The following is a 20,725-nucleotide window of genomic DNA, read 5'->3' on the forward strand; positions in this document are numbered from 1 at the left end:
TTCTGACTCTTTGATAGTGACCAAGCCATCTTATCTTCTAAAACACCATATAGAGACCAATGACTCACTCTCAATCCTGCACCACTCACTTTGGATGCCAGTTGAAGTTACCATAGCACTATACACAATGACGCTTAACTCTCAATCCTGCACCACCCACCTCGGCTACCAGTAATTTTACCTGGGACTATACACAAGTAGCAAGAGTAGCATCTTCTCCATGTACTGTACCAAGGAAGAAAGAATATTGAAGCAAAGGCCTAGAGGATTGGAATATATCGTTAAGACTACATGAATTGCCCAGGGCGTGAGTCTGCATCCATATTTTGTATAAGTTGTGAGTGTCAAACTCATACAATACTACACTGATTAAGTAAATAAACAACTCTCAAGGATTTCACGTGGGCAAGTAATTCTGAATATTTATAATTTCATGAAAATGCACCAGTTAAAAACGTGTATTAATGAAGACAAATATTCCAAGAAAAGGTCAATCTCATGTCAAAAGAGGGATACACTGAACAATATTCCACAAAAGGGTCAATCTCATTTTAAATGATGGATAAGCTTTCAATCTAACCTTTGTATCCTCTAAAAACTGCTAAATGTTGGATAAGCTTCACATATGCCAATGCTGCATCAGATGAACTGAGTATCCAAGAAAATTTCAACCTCATGTTAAATACCACTTGAATGGGAAAAAAAAAATGAAAATCAACAACAGGGATATCAATTGATACTTTCTACTAGAGATTACCTCAAAGCATCAGTAAAACAAGTTGCATAAACCAGCGCATTTATTCGAGCAAGGGGGGCACTAATAACAAACAACACAAAAATCAGTGAGGTTTCCCATGCAAGCCTCAAAAAGTAGCCCATAAAATGGGACATCAAAACACAAATGCATCACAGAGTAACTCCTAAAAGCCCTACATGTTCATGGATAGATACTCGATACAAAACAGGCAAAATGCTTGATGAATCAGCCAATGGGAATAATCATGCTGGACCAATATTAATTCTCGTTTTCAAAGAGTTCATTCAAACTTACCATTAAATTATAACTCGTCCCAAAAGCTTAAAATATTAGAGAGTGAAAATCCTAGCCTTGTTTGGTAAAATTTTGTCATCCAAACAAGTTTTCAAATGTTGCCCCAACCACAAACACTCTTTCAAAACAAAACACAAAACACTTTTTAGAAAACTTCTCCCACCATCATAAAAGAATGTTTTAAACACATGATCAGTTTTCTAAAACGAGGGAAAGCACCTTTGAAAACACGGCTCAGTTAGTCCAAATATGCACAATAACATGCGGAAGCGGACCTTGTTACTTATAAAAAAATATTTTTTAAAAAAAAAAATGGAGGTTGCCCCTACACTGGAAGTGGGTCTCCCTTCCCCACCTCCGATGTCCACCCTCGCAAAGGGCAAAGAGGATGAAACTCCATCCCGCAACATGAGGGGCTAGGTGGAACTCCACCCCTCCTGAACGGTTGGACAAAGAAGGGAGCAATGGGGTTGGACATCCATCCCTCGTGAGGAGGGGGGGTGAGACATCCACCTTCTAATGAAGTGGTGGCAGCCTCCACCCTCACGGACGAGAGGTGACCGACTACCAATCGTGGAGACCACCCTCCATCAAGCCCAAGATTTTTTCTTTTTCTTTTTCTTTTTCTTTTTTTTTTTTGTTTTGATTATTTGATGTTTTGAAAAATTATTTTCAGAATTGAATCAAAATGCTTTTCCCTTTTTTCTTTCTTCCTTTTTTAGTAAGTAATTCAATCTTATTTATAAAAAAAAAAAATATAAAAAAAAATTGCAAAGATGCGCAACCCAAGTACACATGGAGCATAAAGAGGGATACAAAATTAAGAAGAGGAAGAACACAAATCCTGAAATTCTATAAAATTTGAAAACGAGAATTGTTCAAAACCGTCCACCCATAAAGAGTTTTGAACACCATTGCTTTAAACTCTATCATCTTTTTCTCACAATATTCAAAATTTCTAGCATTGAGTTCTCTCGAAATGCACAACATCAAACATAAAGGAACCATCCTCCAAACATATATACAACGGTGGCAATCAAATTGGCCTCTCCAACTAGCCCACACCAACACCCGTTGAGGCATGACCCACTTCATCCCAAAAAGAATGAAAACCTATACCCACAAATATTTAGCAACTTTGCACTAGAGCAGATGATGGTTGATGGATTATCCGCTCTTTTTGCACATGCAACACCATCCCATTACTATAACGTGCCTCTTCTTAAGGTTATCCAAAGTCAAAATGTTCCCCAACGTTGTTGTCCAAACAAAGAAAGCCACTCTCGAAGAGGCCTTGTTTCTCCAAGTGCTCTTCCAAGGAAACAAAAAAGCCTGCATAGGCTAAGCACATGATAAAATGACCTGGCCTCGAACGTCCGCCATTTGGAAGGGGTCCTACATATTCTATCCTCACCACCTCAACTCATCCTAAATGAGTACAAAAGATTAAAGAACGAAGTGACCATCTCCACCTCCCAATCATGCACTAGTATGATAAAAGTTATATTCCACTGAACGGTGTCATTAGAAAACAACATATGGTCTTCCACTAGGGCCTCCTTAAAAAAGAGATACATTAAACAACACTAGGAAAGATACCTTCAAGGTCTAATCACCAGAGCATACATTTTAATCAAAGTGATGCTACCACCCTTCGACAAATAAAAGCCACTTCCAACCTACCAAACGACATTCCATCTTCTCAAAAATACCATTCCAAATAAATTGCCTTAAACGAAGCTGCCAACAAGGACGAAACCTAATTTAGCCATATTAACTTCCAACCCCGAAACAACTTCAAAGCATAAGAAAAGGCAACGCATGTTACGGAGATTAGCAGAATTGGCCTCACAAAAAATAAGGTGTCGTCCGCAAATAAGAGACGAGACACAAGGAGCTCACCATTATTCCTAGGCCCCACTGAAAAACCTAAAAAAGCTCCCTGTCCACAGTGGCGAACAACATTCTACTCGAGGCCTCCATGACAAAAAACAGCAAAAAGGGTAAAGGATCCCTATGTCTTAGGCCACGAGAGCTATTAAAGAAGCTAGGAGGAGTTTCATTGATTAGAACAAACAAACAGATTGTAGAGATATAATAAGCAATGCATTCGTGGCATTTTGCCCTGAAGCCACAACTCCCTCAGCAAATACAACAAAAACTTCCAATTAAAATGATCGTAAGCCTTCTCTAAATCCAATTTGCAGAGCACACCTAGAACCCCTGATCGAATTCTACTATCAAGGCATTCATTTGCAATGAGGATGGAGGTAAAAATCTGTCCCCCCTGATAAAAGCATTCTAAGACTTTGAAAGAACCTTTTTCAATACCAATTTAAGAATGTTAGCTAGAACTTTAAAGATAATCTTACAAATGCCACCCACGAGGCTGATAAGCCAAAAAATCCTTAATATCCATCGCCCCTACCTTCTTTGGAATAAGGGCGATAAAAATGACATTAAGACTCCTTTCAAACTTTCCTTGATTATGAAACTCGTGAAAAACATTCACGACATCATCTTTAAGAACCCCCCAACAAGCCTAAAAGAAGGCCAAAGAAAAACGATCAGGGTTCAAGGCCTTATCGCCATTTAGGGCTTTCAACACCTCAAAGACCTCACTTTCCTCAAAAGAACTTTCTAACCACAAAGCCTCCTCAGCATCGATTGAATTAAATGAAAGACCATCCAGTTTAGGTTGCCAACTGAATTGTTCTGAATACAGGCAAATGTAAAGCTACAGGATATGCTCATTTATTTCTGTAGAATATGAAGAAATGGATACATCAACAACCAATGAATCAACGTTGTTGTTCCTTTTATTCGAATTGGCCACTCAGTGAAAAGACTTTGTACTCTTATCTCCCTCCCTCAAGCAAAGGGCCCTATATTTCTATCTCCAACTCACTTCTTCCAAAAAAGTAGTCATCTCCAAGTTAGTAGTAATCTCAGCCTTTCTACCCTTTTCCTCATTAGATAATGGTCTATATGTTGCAATAACTTCAAGATTGCAGATTTCATCCTAAAAAACCTTTTTCTGCTTCTCAACATTGCCAAAAACCTCTTCATTCCATTTCTTAGAGTCAAGTTTCAAGGCTTTTAGTTTGCGAGCCAAGACAAAACTAGGGGAGCCTTGAAAGTCGTAAGACAACCACCACTAATTTACCTTTTCGACAAATCTCTAGGATTTTAGCCACATGTTCTCCAACTTGAAGTATCATCTGCCCTTAACATCACCACAATCAAGTAATAGAGGGAAGTGATCCAATAAAACTATAGGGAGCCTCCTATGAGAGGCATTAGGAAACTGGGCTTCCCAATCAGAAGAGAGGAGAAACCTGTTAGTTCTGAACCATGACAGAGGATCACAATTATTAGACCAAATGAAGTTACCACCTACCAGAGAAATGTTCATAAGACCTTGTTCAAAAATGAACTCGAAAAACTTCAACATAGCTGGGGACGAACGAGAATCGCTAGATCTCTCACTCAGGAAGCGGACAATATTGAAATCACCCCCATTATAGCACGGTGTATTCCACCAACTAATCATCCTAAAGTATTTTTTTAATAAGTAAGAAGATTTTATTAAAAAAGCATAAGGCGCCCCTAAGTACACAGGTAGTATACACAGGACCAACCCAGCTAGCCTACAAAAAGAACCGAAGAAAACCCACAAGGACCCACAACACCCAAAGCCCACATAAAACCCAAAATACAGTAGAAGCCCCCAACAAACACCCAAACCAGCCCTAAAACTACCCCAACCCAACAAACCCACCATAAACCCCGAACCCTCCCAAAAAACAACAAACAAACCCAAGAAAGAGCCAAAACCTGAGCTGACGGAAGCCGACAAAGAACAAATCCAAAATACAAAGAAAAAGCCAGAAATACAGGGGGGGAAAAACAGCAGAACCGGCAGCGCATGGCACCACGTGCACCAACGCGACGCAGAACCAACCTGAAAGACTATCGGAGGAGCAAAAAATGCCGGAGAAGACACCAAAGAGGCGTGTGCGCGAAGAAGAGGTCCCAAAATTAGTAGATCTAGCACCCAAAAATCAGAAACTCCCTCGGCCACGCGCGTTGGAACGGCACATGGTGGCCACCCGCAACTGCGCCGACAGCTGGGAAGAACTGGACCACAACGGAGAATCCCCCGATGAGGCATGTGCACAAAGAGGAGGTCCCAAAACCCGTAGATCTACAACCCAAGATGCGAAAGAACCAAAAAGCACACACAACGACGTGGCGGCCATACACAGAATCTATGCCGACGGAGAGGATCGGAACAAGCCGGTGAGGTCTCAAGCGAGGCGCGAGCACGCCGGAGAAGATCCCACCACCGTAGATCTACTCCCAACAAGAAGAACCCAAAGCTGAAAGACCTAAGAGAAGACGAAAAACAGAGGACCAACACTAGATGGGAACCGGTAGAGGAGGGAGGGAGGGAGCTCCCACCCTCACAAGGCAAAACATAGAAGGCTAAGGGTTTTTTTTTGCAGAGAGGAAGACGAGATCTGGCACTAATATGTTCTTACCTTTGCATCAAGTACAAAAGTCAATCATCCTAGAGTATTCTTCTATTATTATCAACATTAGGTCCATAAACACCCGTGAAAGTTCACTCAAAGTTGTCATCGACTTTTCTAAAGGAGCATGGCATAGAATATACTCCCACATAGGAGTGAGCAAATCCCTGCAATACCCGCCCTGCCCCGCCCCCTCTAGCATAAAAACCGCACCTATGGTGCGGGCCACGGGCCTCTATTTGGGCCCCCCGCACGGTGCGGTGCGGGTGGGGCCCTTGAAAATTCCCTAGCTGCTCTTTGAGTCGCACAAAGCAGTGAAGCACAGCGCCACTCTTTGCATCTTTGCCTATGACTTACTTGGGTTTGTCATTGGGGGCTTCTTACAAGTCCACTTCTATTTGGAATGGTGTTATTGAAAAAATGGAAAGGGGGTTGGCGGGTTGGAAGCGGATGTATTTGTCAAAGGGTGCCCAGTTGACTCTTATTAATAGTACGCTCTCCAATATTCCTACATATTACTTATCTCTGTTTCCTATTCCAGTGAGGGTGGCTAATCGTCTTGATAAAATTCAAAAGGATTTTCTTTGGGGTGGCATTGGTGACGAGGCCAAATTTCATCTAGTGAATTGGAACAAGATTTGTACTCCTTTGCATGCAGGTGGGTTGGGAGCTCACAACTTCATCCAGTTCAATAGAGCACTCTTGAGTAAGTGGTTGTGGAGATATGGTAGGGAGAGAGAGGCTTTATGGCGATCGGTGATTGATGCCAAATTTGAGAGTTTAAAGGGTAGGTGGTGCTCAAAAGAGGTTTCGAATTCTTTTGGAGTGGGTGTATGGAAACATATAAGGAGGGGATGGGAGAAATTTCGTAATTTTGTTCGTTTTGAAGTGGGGAATGGATCAAATATTAGTTTTGGCATGATTGGTGGTGTGGGGATAGTTCCTTGAAGCAATGCTTTCTAGCTCTTTTTAGTATAGTAAGGAACAAAAATGCAATGGTGGCGGATAATTTGGTTGTTCATAATGGTGTAATTCAGTGAAATGTTCTCTTTACGCGACAAATCCAGGATTGGGAGATGGATATGGTCCTTTCTTTCTTCGATCGACTATACTCCATTTCGGCTCGACATGGAGAGGGTGACGAGTTAGTGTGGAATCCCTCTAAAAAATGTTTATTTGAGGTGAGATCCTTCTATGAAGAGCTTATTAGGAAAGATGGCCCATCTTTTCCATCTTTTCCCTGGAAGAATATTTGGCGTGTTAAGGCTCCAACAAGGGTGGCTTTCTTTGTATGGTCAGCGGCTTTGGGTAAAATATTGACGCATGATAACTTGCGTAAGAGGAATGTTATAATGATTGAGTGGTGTTGTTTATGTAAGAAGAGTGGGGAGTCTGTTGATCACTTGGTGAAGTCGCCCGGGATCTTTGGAGCTACATACTTATTTTATTTGGGGTAGTGTGGGTTATGCCACAAACGGTGTTGGAGTTGTTGAAAAGTTGGGGGGCGGCGATTGGGTGTGGTCATGCTAAAGAGGCTTGGCGGTTAGCTCCTCTGTGCTTGTTGTGGTGTATTTGGAGGGAGCGGAATGCGCGGCTGTTTGAAGATGTAGAGACATCTATGGTGGAGCTACGGAAGCGGTTGCTCAATACGTTATATATTTGGATAGCGCCCCATCATAGTTTGAGTGTTTTTACTTATGTAGACTTTTTAAATTTATTCTCTGTTCGTCCATTTTATGGGTTCTCTTATATACTTCCCGTGTATAAGGGTTGCGCCCCTCTGCGCGTTTTTTTTATAAATTGCAATTACTTATCAAAATAAAAAAAAAAGTGAAGCACAGCGCCGCACCCCGCATGCACCCGCAGCAAAGGAAAGAGAAGGCCCCTGCTCGTTTCTCGTTTCGTCTTCTTCCTCTTCTTAGAATATGTCCTTGTTTGCTCCTCCTAACGTCTCTGTCTCTGTTGGGTTGTTTGATTTGCTCGCTGTCAAGGTTTGTTTTTTGATGCTTTGTTTGAGGGTGTTCTTGATTGGTTGTGCTTTCTTTGGAACATTTAGCATTTGGGTTTTCTTTATCTTGTAATATTTTGCTTATTATGTTCTTTGCGTTGTCAGTGATTTGTTCATTTATGGAATTAATTTAAAGCTCTGTTAGTGGTTGTCACATATGATTTTCTGGGTTGTTTTATCGTTCTTTGAATTCAGGTCTTGTTGATTGTTCTGCATTCTTCTCCATACCCGCGGATCCCCACCCCATACATCCCCGCCCCCGCGCCCCATGCTCAGCCCTACTCCCACACTCCTCAATTTTCTCCACCACCCTTTTATTCCGTATTAATAATATCCGTACAGAAGCCCCTATCGAACCCAAGTAACACCAATCTACATGAAGACAACCCCATAAACTGCGCAAGACAGCCCTAGACACAAGACGGCCCTCTCATAAAACCCTACTCTAGCATTTACCTCTAGTAGACTGACCACCCTTAAGGTCATAGTTGACAGAACAAACTAACCTCCTTAGTTTGCGATGCCTTCTGTTTACTAACTTGGCAATAAAACTACGGCTAGCCAGCCCTTTCTGATCCCTGCTTGCTTCAGTGGCACTAAACAGCGCCATCACCTCATCCTCAAGCCATAGGACAAACCCACAAAATGAAGAAAGCTCTTAACTTTTTAAACCACCCAATCTGAAGCCTCAAAAGCAGGCAAAGCAAGCTCTTAAATGACTACACGGGCTTGAACATTCAAAGGCTCTCTATCCTCTAGCTCCTCCCTCGGATAGAGGACCAAGTAAAAAGAAGACTCTACAAGCCCACTGCAACTAGCCAGGGTTAAACCAGCTTTTCTACCTAACAACAGGAAAGTATGCATGAGAGCAAGAGATCTTGCTCCATACTCAAGCTTTCACCCAACCTCTTCCCATAGGAGTAGAAAAAGGCCCAAAATATAGTCTTGGAACCACAACTCACTTCCCATCTCTTAGATCTACCGCCCATTCCACGACCTTAGGAAAGCTCACAGATTATATGCTGCCAAGAAGAGGAACGACAACCTTATCTACGTCGGAGGACAAGCCCAAAGGAGTACCCAACTGTGAAAGCCCATCAACCCGCAGACTAACACCCTTAACACCGACACCTGTGTCACTGCTGATACGATTATGGAGTACCCAAGAGCTCCAGAAGATAGTGGTGTTAGCGGGTGGGTGATCGAAGGTTAGACCCGTGACAAAGAATCGTATGCAACGTCTGATGAATACCCAGAAGCTTTGCCCGGACAACCAACAACAATTGCAAGATATGGCAGCAGGGCCCTTGGAGAACCAACGGGTTCACTAGAAGAGGGATTCAGATTTGCGCCCTTGCCCGAAACCATGATGGAACCCATCGTGCCAAACATATCTTTCCCTTTTTTGCTTCCCCTCTTTTTTATTTTTTATTTTATAGGTAAGTAGAGAAATTTATGAAAAGCGTAAAGGCACCCCTAAGCACAAGTAGCAAACAAAAAGGACATTGAAAAAAAAAAAACCCCAGAAAACCCAAACACCCCAACAGTAACCAGCCCACAAAACCCAGAGGCCATTACATCACAGCAAGGGCACTCTTGACTTCGCTCCGGCTAGAACCAAAACCTCTAGTATCATAATTAATCGAGCACTCTAAGTTTTTCACCTCTCTACTCCCATTAAACTTAGGAGCGGAGAATGAAACCTAAACCTCTTGACGCTGCGCCCCATCAACTTCTATCGCGGGCTCGAGAGAACCACCAACCCCTTCAAAAACATCTCATCTCTCGAAGATTCACTCACCTCTAAGGAAGACAACAACAGAGGAGGGCACCCAAGCCTTGGCACGCCCATCATCTTCACACCCACAAACTGAGTCGAAGAGAGGATACCCACCTACTCCAGTCGAAAGAAGGGCCTCAACGCTCGAGAGAATGAAGCCATGCCAAAGAAGGCTAGCCGAAGGAGACTTGCTGATTGTTCCCCCACCAAGCTCCGACGAAGGCAGCAGCATCAGAGTACTGATTGCCATCAAAGCCTCCCCAATCAAAGAAGCGTCCAACTGAGCTCCTCTACCTACCTTCGATCTTCGGTAGTATCTCAACACCGATTTGGACTCCAATGGGTAGATAGGAGCCCCACACTCTGACATCATCGAAAGATAAAAGCAGAGCCTTTCATCCAAAGTGGCCGCCCCCGAAGAAGGGGCTCCGAAGGAGACCCCTCAGTAGCCAAGTCTACCTTATCAGTCGAGTCTACCCCCAGAAAGAAGGCTTGCGCAAAGGGTTGCCCAAAGGAAGCTTAATCAAAAGGGATAGAGGCTTGCACAGAAGATTTCGGCCCAGAAGACTCCATAACAGGACCCGAGGAAGTCGAAACAGGACCAAACGCAGCCACTGACGACGTTGAACTTGAAGTCACAAAACCCATAACAACAAAAGCATCTAATCCGAAGGCTTGCACAGAAGATTTCGGCCCATAACACACCAAAACAGGACCAAGGGAACTCGGATCAGGACCATTGCCAGCCGTTGGCGACGACAAACCTGAAATCCCACGAGTAACCAAGAACTGCCCATCAGTCGCTCCAAAACCCGACGAAGTCACCAAGCTCGAATCCACAACTGCATCAGAACACCAAAATAGCCTTCTTGGTATTGGTCATGGAACCCAAGCTACTAGACCCAACCCAAAACCAATCCCTTCTTAAAACCGCCCTAGCCCTCTTGAGCATCTGGCACATCACCCTCTGTAACCCTGCAACTCATCGAACTGCACCTGGAGCCAGCAGAAACACGAAGGGTATTACCTAGGGGACAAAACGATTGCTTCTCCAAATCAAAACAATCCACCGCCTCCCATCGGAAAATTCTCCTCCAAAACACCCCAAGCCACCGCCTGCCGTGTTTCCAACTCAGACCCACCGTACACACCATCGTGCTTCTTCCCGTAGCCCTTGACAGAGACGGGAGCCGCCGTACGCACCACCTCCGCGAACGACATAGACCCAGCTGCCTTACCCATCTTCCCAGCGTCTTCAAGAAATGTCATCAAGACTTTAGATAGCTCGCTTGAAACATGGCTCCAGCCCCGCCCATCACAACTGTCGGGAAACAGAACCAGACCTCTCCAGCTACACCGCTACCCCTCTTTTTTATGATAAACTCAAAACTTCATTAATAATTTCTTTCTAGATAGTACTAGATAAGAGGGTCCAAAGCAACCAATATACAAGAAGATCAACCTGATCATTTCAGGTTAGAAATCAACTCAAAATAAAGTTAGGGTTTGTCATTTTTTTGCTACTTCTATACAGAAATTAACAAAAAAAAAAAAAACAATTATCAAGAGCTAAATTAAATAAGCATTAAAAAAAGGAACAAGACTAACAGTGTTTGTGTTAAAAATACCTGCCATATATCTCCCATGCAGTGGCTCGGAGCAAGTATGAAGAACCTACTAATTGCAATACAGATCTAGGAATTGAACTTGGTTGTGCACAAAACTGGAAAGCATTAGTATTGCTTCCAGATCCTCCATCTTGGGACAAAACCATTGAACCCAATGGCTTTTGTAAATTCTTAAGCCAGGCAGTACTAAAAGCACCATCTGTCGTCATTGTAGAACTTTCAGATGCAAATTCACTAATCAAATGAGAACATAACCTCAATTCCTGCAAATATTATACTCAATAAGAAAGAAAGCAACAGCACTAAGAAATCAATGATTTAGAATTTTATCTGAAATGGACAAAGAGCAAAGAATAATCATCAAAGGCTCATATTACCTTGCAAACATTAATTGGGCATGTTCTGAGCTTCATGGAAGCTTTAGGACCAAACGATAGTAAAGGTCTTTGCACATGCTGCACATGAAGACATAACTATTTCAATTTCCTTGATGTGATCATGTAAACTTATAGGAAATTAAATTCCACTGTCCTCTCAAAATCTCTCCAACATGCATTTCATCACTTCACAGGGATCAAAGAATATTGGATTTTTTTTCAACTACATCCTCACACAGATGCATGACAATATCACCTTTCAACTATGTCACCATGCATCTAGATAATATAGTAGTGGTTACATATCAATGAATATAAGCACATGTGGGTGGTTGGGTGCGCATATACACATGCAAAGATAGTGGATCAAATGCCAGCATTTGGCGGGCTGAACATTCCCTTCCATTTGGGCATTCATAAATATAAAGAAGTGCACAAGCTTGGTGGAAAGGCGCTATGACAAGTGGCTGGAGCACTTGCTGAGCTATCTCTGATTAAATTGTGAAATGCTGCTTCAAGCTTGTAGTTTTATGTGGGGCGAGTCAGTTCTACTGTTGGGAGGGGAAGAATGGCTGGAAAGGAGAGGTTAACACTGCTTCACCCTCTGGCTCTAGGTTAGCTAGTGTGCCTGTGCTGGCCGGTGCTCTCCCTCAAACCTATGAGAGGGAAGAAGGGTAGGTAGAACCAGTGGCTTATTTCAGTAGCAGGAGAATTACTTAAGAGCACGGTATGTGAATGAGAGCAGGGGAGTTGGCTGTAGTCCAGATGCGTTTTTCGGGTGGATGATATGCAATTTTTCAAGATGGTTAACCACTTTTTTAACCATGAGAGGCAGGTCAAAGATGTTTGGCTGAACCCCTATCTCTTGATTGATCTGATCAGATGCTTGCTTTTTCCTGCATGCTTCTTCTATTGATATTATTTCTATTACTACAGATATGGAAGTGACATTTGAAATATATTATATTGTTGCATAGGTCTTTCGACATTCAAATGAGTGGTAAATTTTAAGATTCGTAAGCTGATACAATCAAATAGCTCAAATAAGGTGGACTCAACCCCACTAATTGAGTCTACCCTAAATTTCAAAATCAACCAAAATTAGGTGAAGTTTCAGATCCAAAATCATGACTGTCACGAATTAGAGGGTTGTAACAGTCAGAATTTTAATACAGAAGCACGTCTATTATGATGGAAGCTGACACAATGACTGGAATATTGCAGCCATCATAAAGATGATGTGGGCATATATTGCAGAAGTACCAATACTTCAGGCAAGTGAATGCGCTTAGTGTTAATCTGCTAATCGAGAATTAGAAGTGTGCAGAGCCAAAAGCTTCTGTGTGCTTACAGCTGGGATTGGAGGAAAACATTAATATGAGAGAAATAGATGAAAAGTAAATAAAGCACATGTTCATAATGAAGAGTCAAAATATTTCGAATTTAGAATGTGCTAACTGGTTGAAGCAGGTGCTCTGGACTCTGGTAGACATATTTGGCAAGGAGGCCATAGGGGAATCAGGGTTTCCAATGCAAGCAAAAGTGTCTTTGGAGGAATGTTGATGGTTTCTTCCTACGTTAGAAAAGAGGGGTATTCTAAGGGCATAGAACTGGACAGAAGAGCTGAACTACCTAATTGAGGAAAGAATGGACAGCACCAAACAGCAAGGCACAATTTACCTTTAACAGAGGTTGGTGGGAACTTAAGGAAAATTTGGGAAGAGCAGCTTGGCAACACCTACTATAAGCCAAAGACATTATACTTAGGAAAGGATTTATTCGCTGGTTGACAATGAAAGACAGATTGCAGAACAAGCTCGCTAATGGAGAAGGCATCTTGTGTAATTCCAAATGTAGCTCCCATGGCAATAACAATGAAAGCCAGCAACTCTTGATATTTGAACATTGAATTTTCTTCAGCAGCTTCGGTATGGGATGCTAGTCTGAGGAAGTGGCAGAAAAGCAATGGCAATTGGGAACAAGCAAAATAGGCATGAACATATGAAAGGAACTGGTGTTGGGCATTGGGATGGCAGCATATGCATAGGTTTTTACCACCTGCATGCGATGGAAATAGAACTTTAGGATTCCCAAAAGTTTGCATTTATTAGGAAATTATGTGAGGATATACAGACGAGATTCTCTTGAGATATAATAGCTGAGGAAACAGCAAAAATAAGCTACTATTTGCAAATGGAATATGGAGATTATCTGCAAAAAGAGAACCAAGAGAATCTTTTTTTTTTTTTGATAAGTAAGAATTAATTAAAAAGCGCAGAGGGGCACAACCCTAGTACACAGGAAGTATACAAAGGAGCCCCTAATTAGAGGACCGAAACGAACAAGAAAGTAAAAAATCAATGTACGGCATACTACCCAAGCTATGCGCCGACACCCAAAGATATAACATATTAAGCACATTTCTACAAAGAACCCCAACCTGAACCTCCACATCCTCAAAAAGCCTAGAATTTCTCTCACGCCACAAGCCCCACAAAACACAAAGAGGAACCTGCTTCCAAATACGGTGAACAGGACCACGACCCAGCAAAGTGCCCCAAGCACTCAATAAATCCAAGACACTACTAGGCATAACCCACTCCACCCCAAACAAACTATAAAAGAAACTCCAAACAACCCGAGCCACGTCACAATGGAGAAGAAGGTGATCAACGGATTCCCCATGTTTTTTACACATAACACACCACTCAACCACCACAATACCACGCTTTCGTAAGTTGTCATGAGTTAAAATCTTTCCTAAAGCTGCTGTCCATACAAAGAACGCAACCCGCTTCGGAGCTTTAACACGCCATATACCCTTCCAAGGAAAAGAAGCCGCCTCGTGACAAACTAAAGCTTTATAGAAAGTCTTCACTTCAAAATTCCTCCTCTTGGAAAGAATCCACACCGCCCTATCAACCTCCCCATGCCGAACCCGATTAGAGTATATATAACTGTTCGAAGAAGGACATCACCATCTCCAACTCCCAATCCTGAGCATTGCGCGTAAAGAGAACATTCCAATGAGCCACACCTCCTACCATAGACAAATTATCCACCACCCAAGCATCAGGAGAACGCGCAACAGTCTACAAAGTTGGAAAACGGAGCTTGAGAGGCCTGTCCCCACACCATAAATCATGCCAGAAGCGAATATGGGACCCATCACTCACCTCAAAACGCAAAAACTTGGCAACATTATCCCCCCCTTCGAATAAACTTCCAAACACTGACACCATAAGGCCCCGTCACCGGTAAAGAACACCAACCTCCCCTCACACTCCCATACTTCACCTCAATCACCGATCTCCACAAAGCATCGCGCTCCTGAGAAAACCTCCGGATCCACTTCCCCAATAAGGCTTGATTAAAATTAATATCATTACGAACTCCCAGTCCACCAGCCTTGATTGGAGAACAAATACGATGCCAATTGACTAAATGAAATTTAGTCTCATCACCCATACCATTCCAGAGAAAATTCCTTTGAAAGTTTTTTAGCTATACTCACAGGAATAGGGAACAGAGATAAATAATAAGAAGGAATGCTGGAAAGAGTGCTGTGAATCAACGTCACCCTACCACCCTTGGATAAATAAAGTTTCTTCCAACTAGCCAGCCTTCGTTCCACCTTCTCAATAACCCCATTCCAAATAGAAATAGATTTGAAAGATGCCCCCAACGGCATACCCAAATAAGTCATCGGCAGAGACCCAATTCTACACCCCCAGAATATGTGCCAAAGACTCCACATCTTCCACCTCGCCAATAGGGACCAATTCGGATTTGCCTAAATTGATCCTCAACCCTGACACCGCTTCAAAACATAAGAAGGTACACCTCAAATTTCGAACGTGCTCAGCCTGTACTCCACAAAAAATTAAGGTATCATCCACAAACAATAAGTGATTCACCACTAAAGCTTCATTACCCCTAATGCCCACTGAGAAGCCTGACAGCAAGCCTTGACGCATAGACGCATACAACATCCTGCTAAGCGCTTCCATAACCACCACAAACAGCAAAGGAGAAAGAGGATCACCTTGACTAATCCCCCGCGAGCTCTGAAAGAAACCAGAAGGGGTACCATTAACCAAAATGAAAAATTTTACTGTGGAAATGCAATATTTAATCCATTCCCTCCACCTCTCCCCAAACCCACATCTCTGAAGCATGTAAAGAAGGAAATCCCAATTCAAGTGATCATAAGCTTTCTCGAAATCCAGTTTGCACAATAACCCGGCCTCTCCTGACCGCATTTGGCTATCCAAACATTCATTGGCTATAAGAACTGAATCCAAGATTTGCCTTCCACCAATAAAAGCATTCTAAGAGCTCGAGATAATTTTCCCCAACACTGATTTGAGCCTGTTAGCAAGGACCTTAGAAATAATTTTATAGACTCCTCCCACCAAACTAATAGGCCTAAAATCCTTAACCTCCAACGCATCTGCCTTCTTGGGAATTAGGGAAATAAAAGTTGCATTCAAACTCCTCTCAAACTGGCGACTATTATGAAATTCCGAAAAAACCGCCATAATATCTTTTTTGAGAACCCCCCAACATTGCTGAAAGAACGCCATTGAAAAACCATCTGGACCCGGAGCCTTATCCCCATTCATCTCTCACACCTCCTGCTCCTCAAAACCTCGTTCTAACCAGAGACACTCATCCGCGTCAATGGAGGAGAAAGAAATCCCATCCACCCTAGGCCGCCACGAACTCTGCTCGGTGTACAGAGAGTCATAATAATTCACAATATGATCCTTAATTTCCACCGAATCAGAAGACAGAGCCCCATTGATCCTCAAGACTCCCACATGATTGTGCCTCCGATGGGAATTAGCCACCCTGTGAAAGAATTTAGTATTATTATCCCCTTCCTTTAGCCACAAAGCCCGAGATTTTTGCCTCCAATTAACCTCCTCACACAGGAATATTTTTTCCAGCTCCCTGATCATGTCTGACTTCTGAACCCGCTCCTCCTCCACTAGCCCCCGAGCTTCTTCAAAACACTCCAGCTCTTTAATACCTTCCAATAATTCCTTCTTCTTCTTCCCCACATCACCAAAAACCTCTGCATTCCATTTCTTCAAGTCCACCTTTAAAGCTTTCAACTTTTTAGCCAGCACATAACTTGGCAGTCCTTGAAAATCATAAGACTCCCACCAACGTTGCACAAGTTCTACAAAGCCATCGGATTTGAGCCACATGTTTTCAAATTTGAAGTATCCTTTCCTTTCTCTTTGCACTCCACAATCCAACATCAAAGGAAAATGGTCCGATAAAAGTCTAGGCAAACGACTTTGTGACACATAAGGGAAATGTTCTTCCCACTCCGGAGATAACAGAAACCTATTAATTTTAGACCATACCTGATTATTGGACCAAGTGAACTGCCCTCCTTGGAGAGGAATATCCACCAAGCTCTACCCATGAATGAACTCCAAGAACTCTTCCATAGCAGCAGAAAAAGCACCAATTCCGAAACGCTCACTTGGAAACCGCACCACATTGAAATCTCCCCCAAAACACCACGGCCTATCCCACCAACTCATCAATCCAGCCATCTCATTCCACAACGCCCTCCTCTCCCCATCATCATTAGGCCCATACACACCCCCAAACGCCCACAAAAAATTATCATCAACGTTACGCAACGAAACAGCTAAAGTATACCGTCCCACGCAATCATCCACCTTCTCCACAGCCCTCCTATCCCACATAATTAGAATCCCACCTGACGCCCCACTAGCCCCCATAAAACACCAATCCACATGTTGGCAACCCCATAAACTTCGAACCACCTCTCTAGTAATGACTTCCATTTTTGTCTCCATCAAACATACTAAATCAACCTTCCAATCTCTAATGAGCCCTTTAATACGCAATCTCTTGTCTAGCTCATTAATTCCCCTAACATTCCAAGATAGAATTTTAAGCTTCATTAACGCAAAACAAGCCCCTACCCTTTCCTCTCCTTCTATAAGATTGAACCCCCTTCTTGTCATAGTTAATAGAGCAATCCAGCCGCTTAATCTCCCTCTGACCTTTCACTCCTGACACAAAGGGAACCATAGCCAAAGATTGGACCCGCCTGGCTTCAATTAGTTCAAACAAAGCCAACAATTTATCTTCAAATTGGTCACATGACACTCCTATTAGTTTGTAGTAACCCTTCACCCTCTTCATCACCCATCTAGGAGACACAATCAAACTGGAATCCTTGTCCATCTCCACTACCAAAGGCAAAACCGATATCGGGCCCAAACCCTCCACCTCATCACCTACACCACCCTCCACAAAAACAGAACTGAGCACAGATTGAGCAACAACAGAGGATAACTCCTTTGAGCCCTCCTGCTTACTAGAAATACCCCCACAAAAAACTTCCTCCTCCTCCGAGATCGGAACAATATCCAGCTCATTCCTAACCCTCAACCCAGAAGATGACTTATGGGATAAGGGGCCAAAAACCAACGAAGAAATTGAGGGAGAAGAATCCGAAGCAACCAAAAGGTCTGAAGGGTGCGAGCCAGCCCTGACTAAACACAGAGGACTGTTTAGGCCTCTAACTGGCACATGGCTCCTAAACACATAGGACTATTGAAGGGAGTGGCAAATCTGGAGGGAGTGGTAAAGTGGGCATACGTAGGCAAGCAAGAAGATAACTAGAATAAAGATTCCCACTGGTTCCATGACTGCTGAAGGCATCCAAAACTGAATAGAGACAATTTTCACTTGACGACTTGAAAGATTGATTTAGAAAATAAAGCATCCAGAGAATGGCCTCATATGGATCACGGTGAAACATATCTAGAAGGAAACATAAAAGTGTGGGGGAATTCTTTTTCGAGTTATTGTATCATTTGGCACTCGGTTGTTCTCTTCTTAACTGCCTATTGAGACAATGAGGCTAGTACAAAGAGATCACCATTGCATTATCAACTTTTATCTACTACAGAATGCATAATACTGTAGGGAGAAAGCCAAATTGAAATATAGGATACATTTCTAGCTCTGAAAAAAACTGTTACAAGGTTATAGCGTCATGTTCAAGACTCAAATCTAACAATGAAAGCACATTAAGAGTTCAAGAAAGTTATTAATTCTTCAAGTTGAAATAAAACTTTTGCCTGGTCAAAACAAAAATTAAGTTTGAGTCAACCAAGTTACAAATGTTACAACCCTCCTTCCCTTCATTTATTTTATAGAATTACATTTCCATTTGAAGGTCTGAATTGATGTTGAAAAAAGAATTGGTTTATTCAGTAAATTGTAGCCATGCCCTTCACTTGTTATTTTCAATAGGCTAAAACTAATACAAACTCAACCAAGTTACAAAATTGTCAACCCTCCACTTTTTTTGTTAAACTTTTGAAATTAATTTCTGTTAGAAGGTCTGAACCTTGATTGGAAGAGATTTATTCAATAAATTGTAGTCATGTCCTTACTTCATTAGTCACAAGTTCTATCCAGCAAAACTTATTATGGAATCATTATCTTCTCCAATTGTGAGAGATTATTAACAAGATGGGCATGGATCTTTTAATATATATTAAATTTTCCCAGGGGGAGAATTTGAATGATAGAAAGGTAACAAAGTGGCAGCAGTTTTCTACTTTAATATCGCAAGAATCTATTTGTAAAAATAACTATCACTCCATGGGCACTCCATATTTATTTAACAATAAAGACAAAATCTTGCGGGCAAGCATGGGTCAGCACTGGATGAAAGAGTTGTGAACAATCTAAATAATGAGGTACTATTATGTCATATAATTGTTGCATCTTAAAGCCTTTTTTAAATGGGGGACACTAAGTTGATAGCCATCCACCAATGACAAACATGTACATTAAAGCACTAATACAAAGTGGACTAATTTGCACCAGTAACTCATGCATAGTATTTCATTTTAAGGGGAAGACATAACAAATAAAGCTTACAAAGAGAAAAGGCCACAAAGTACAGAAATTCCAATTCTTACCATCAAATCAAACTTAGCCTTTGCAAGATGATTGGAAGCCACCAATCGTCTCAAATTTAGACTTTCTGCTCTCTTCAGAGACCCTCTGAGGAGGACAAATAGTTGTTGCTGAACAGACAGCGAAATGCCTATACATGTCAAGGGTGAGATTGATGATCCCAGTATCCCAGCTGTACTTGAGACACCAACTTCAGACAACAAGTTGCAGATAGCTGCTAAAGTGTATGCAAGACTAGTATCATTACTTTGCTGCACAAATTGGTATACATCAGTCCCCATTGCACAAAAGACATCAAATAATGGAACGAAAAAGGATACAACCAATAGGAAAACATTTTGGTGCTTTACAACAAATAACCATCATATTGTAATGCACTATTGGATTCAAGTTACACCTGATGTGACCTAGGGGGACAAACCCACTCTCAAATCTTGGTTTCCATGTGCTCCATCAAAAGTTGTTTTCTACATGTTTTAATGCACACATCTTAAGCTATTACATATTTCACATAAACCCAAACACTTGAAAATCAGGCTCTGACACTGAATTGGTTTTCCATCTCCTACATTACCCAAAAACGAAGACAGTGTGAGGAAAGCCAATCCCCTTCTTTCTATTTCCATACCGCAATAGTCACATAAAGCCAGACTGTAATCCTACTTTAGCTGAACCACTTATGTCAAATTGACAACATTCAACCAATTTCAAATTTTTTATGAATATATAAGTAGGAATCTTCAAATCTTAAAGCTATATTATTTCCCACCATTCTTTTTTTTTTATAAGTAAGAACTCATTAAAAAGCGCAGAGAGGTGCAACCCTAGTACACAGGAAGTATACAAAGGTGCCCCTAATTAGAGGACAGAAACGAACAAGAAAGTAAAAAATCAGCGTACGGCATACTACCCAAGCTATGCGCCGACACCCAAAGATATAACATATTAAGTACATTTCTACAAAGAGCCCCAACTTGTACCTCCACATCCTCAAAAAGCCTAGAATTTCTCTCACGCCACAAGCCCCACAAAACACATAGAGGAACCTGCTTCCAAATATGGTGAACAAGACCACGACCCAGCAAAGTGCTCCTCCAAAAAGGGTTTGGATTTCATATGCTTTATCTTTGTTTGAGTAATATTATCATCAAGCACCATTCTCAAATTCTAGTTAACAATTCCCCCAATGTAGATCACTTCAACTGATCCAAGCTATCAGCGAAAAAGCCTCTAAAGGCTGAAAGCATAAGTGATCTACATGTGCAAGAGACCAATAATAACAATAATTGCAGATAAATAAGGAGATTACCTGTTGAGAAACACGAACTGCTTCAGTCAAAACCTAAACAGTGTGAAG

General features: G+C 41.9%; 1 protein-coding gene across 3 annotated transcripts in view; it reads right to left on the reverse strand.

Annotated features, from left to right (window-relative positions):
- The window catches only part of LOC133861509 (anaphase-promoting complex subunit 5), a 44,995-nt gene that overhangs the window by 12,171 nt on the left and 12,099 nt on the right, over positions 1–20,725 (reverse strand). For all 3 annotated transcript variants that reach the window (XM_062297293.1, XM_062297294.1, XM_062297295.1), the window contains exons 9-14: positions 20,678–20,710; positions 19,371–19,619; positions 11,380–11,457; positions 11,003–11,265; positions 758–817; positions 581–648 (exon numbers count right to left, since the gene is read on the reverse strand). In XM_062297293.1, the coding sequence (XP_062153277.1) occupies positions 581–648; positions 758–817; positions 11,003–11,265; positions 11,380–11,457; positions 19,371–19,619; positions 20,678–20,710 (751 nt within the window). The remainder of the gene's footprint in view (positions 1–580; positions 649–757; positions 818–11,002; positions 11,266–11,379; positions 11,458–19,370; positions 19,620–20,677; positions 20,711–20,725) is intronic.

The sequence above is a fragment of the Alnus glutinosa genome, chromosome 2, assembly GCF_958979055.1.
Source record: "Alnus glutinosa chromosome 2, dhAlnGlut1.1, whole genome shotgun sequence".
Lineage (NCBI taxonomy): Eukaryota > Viridiplantae > Streptophyta > Magnoliopsida > Fagales > Betulaceae > Alnus > Alnus glutinosa.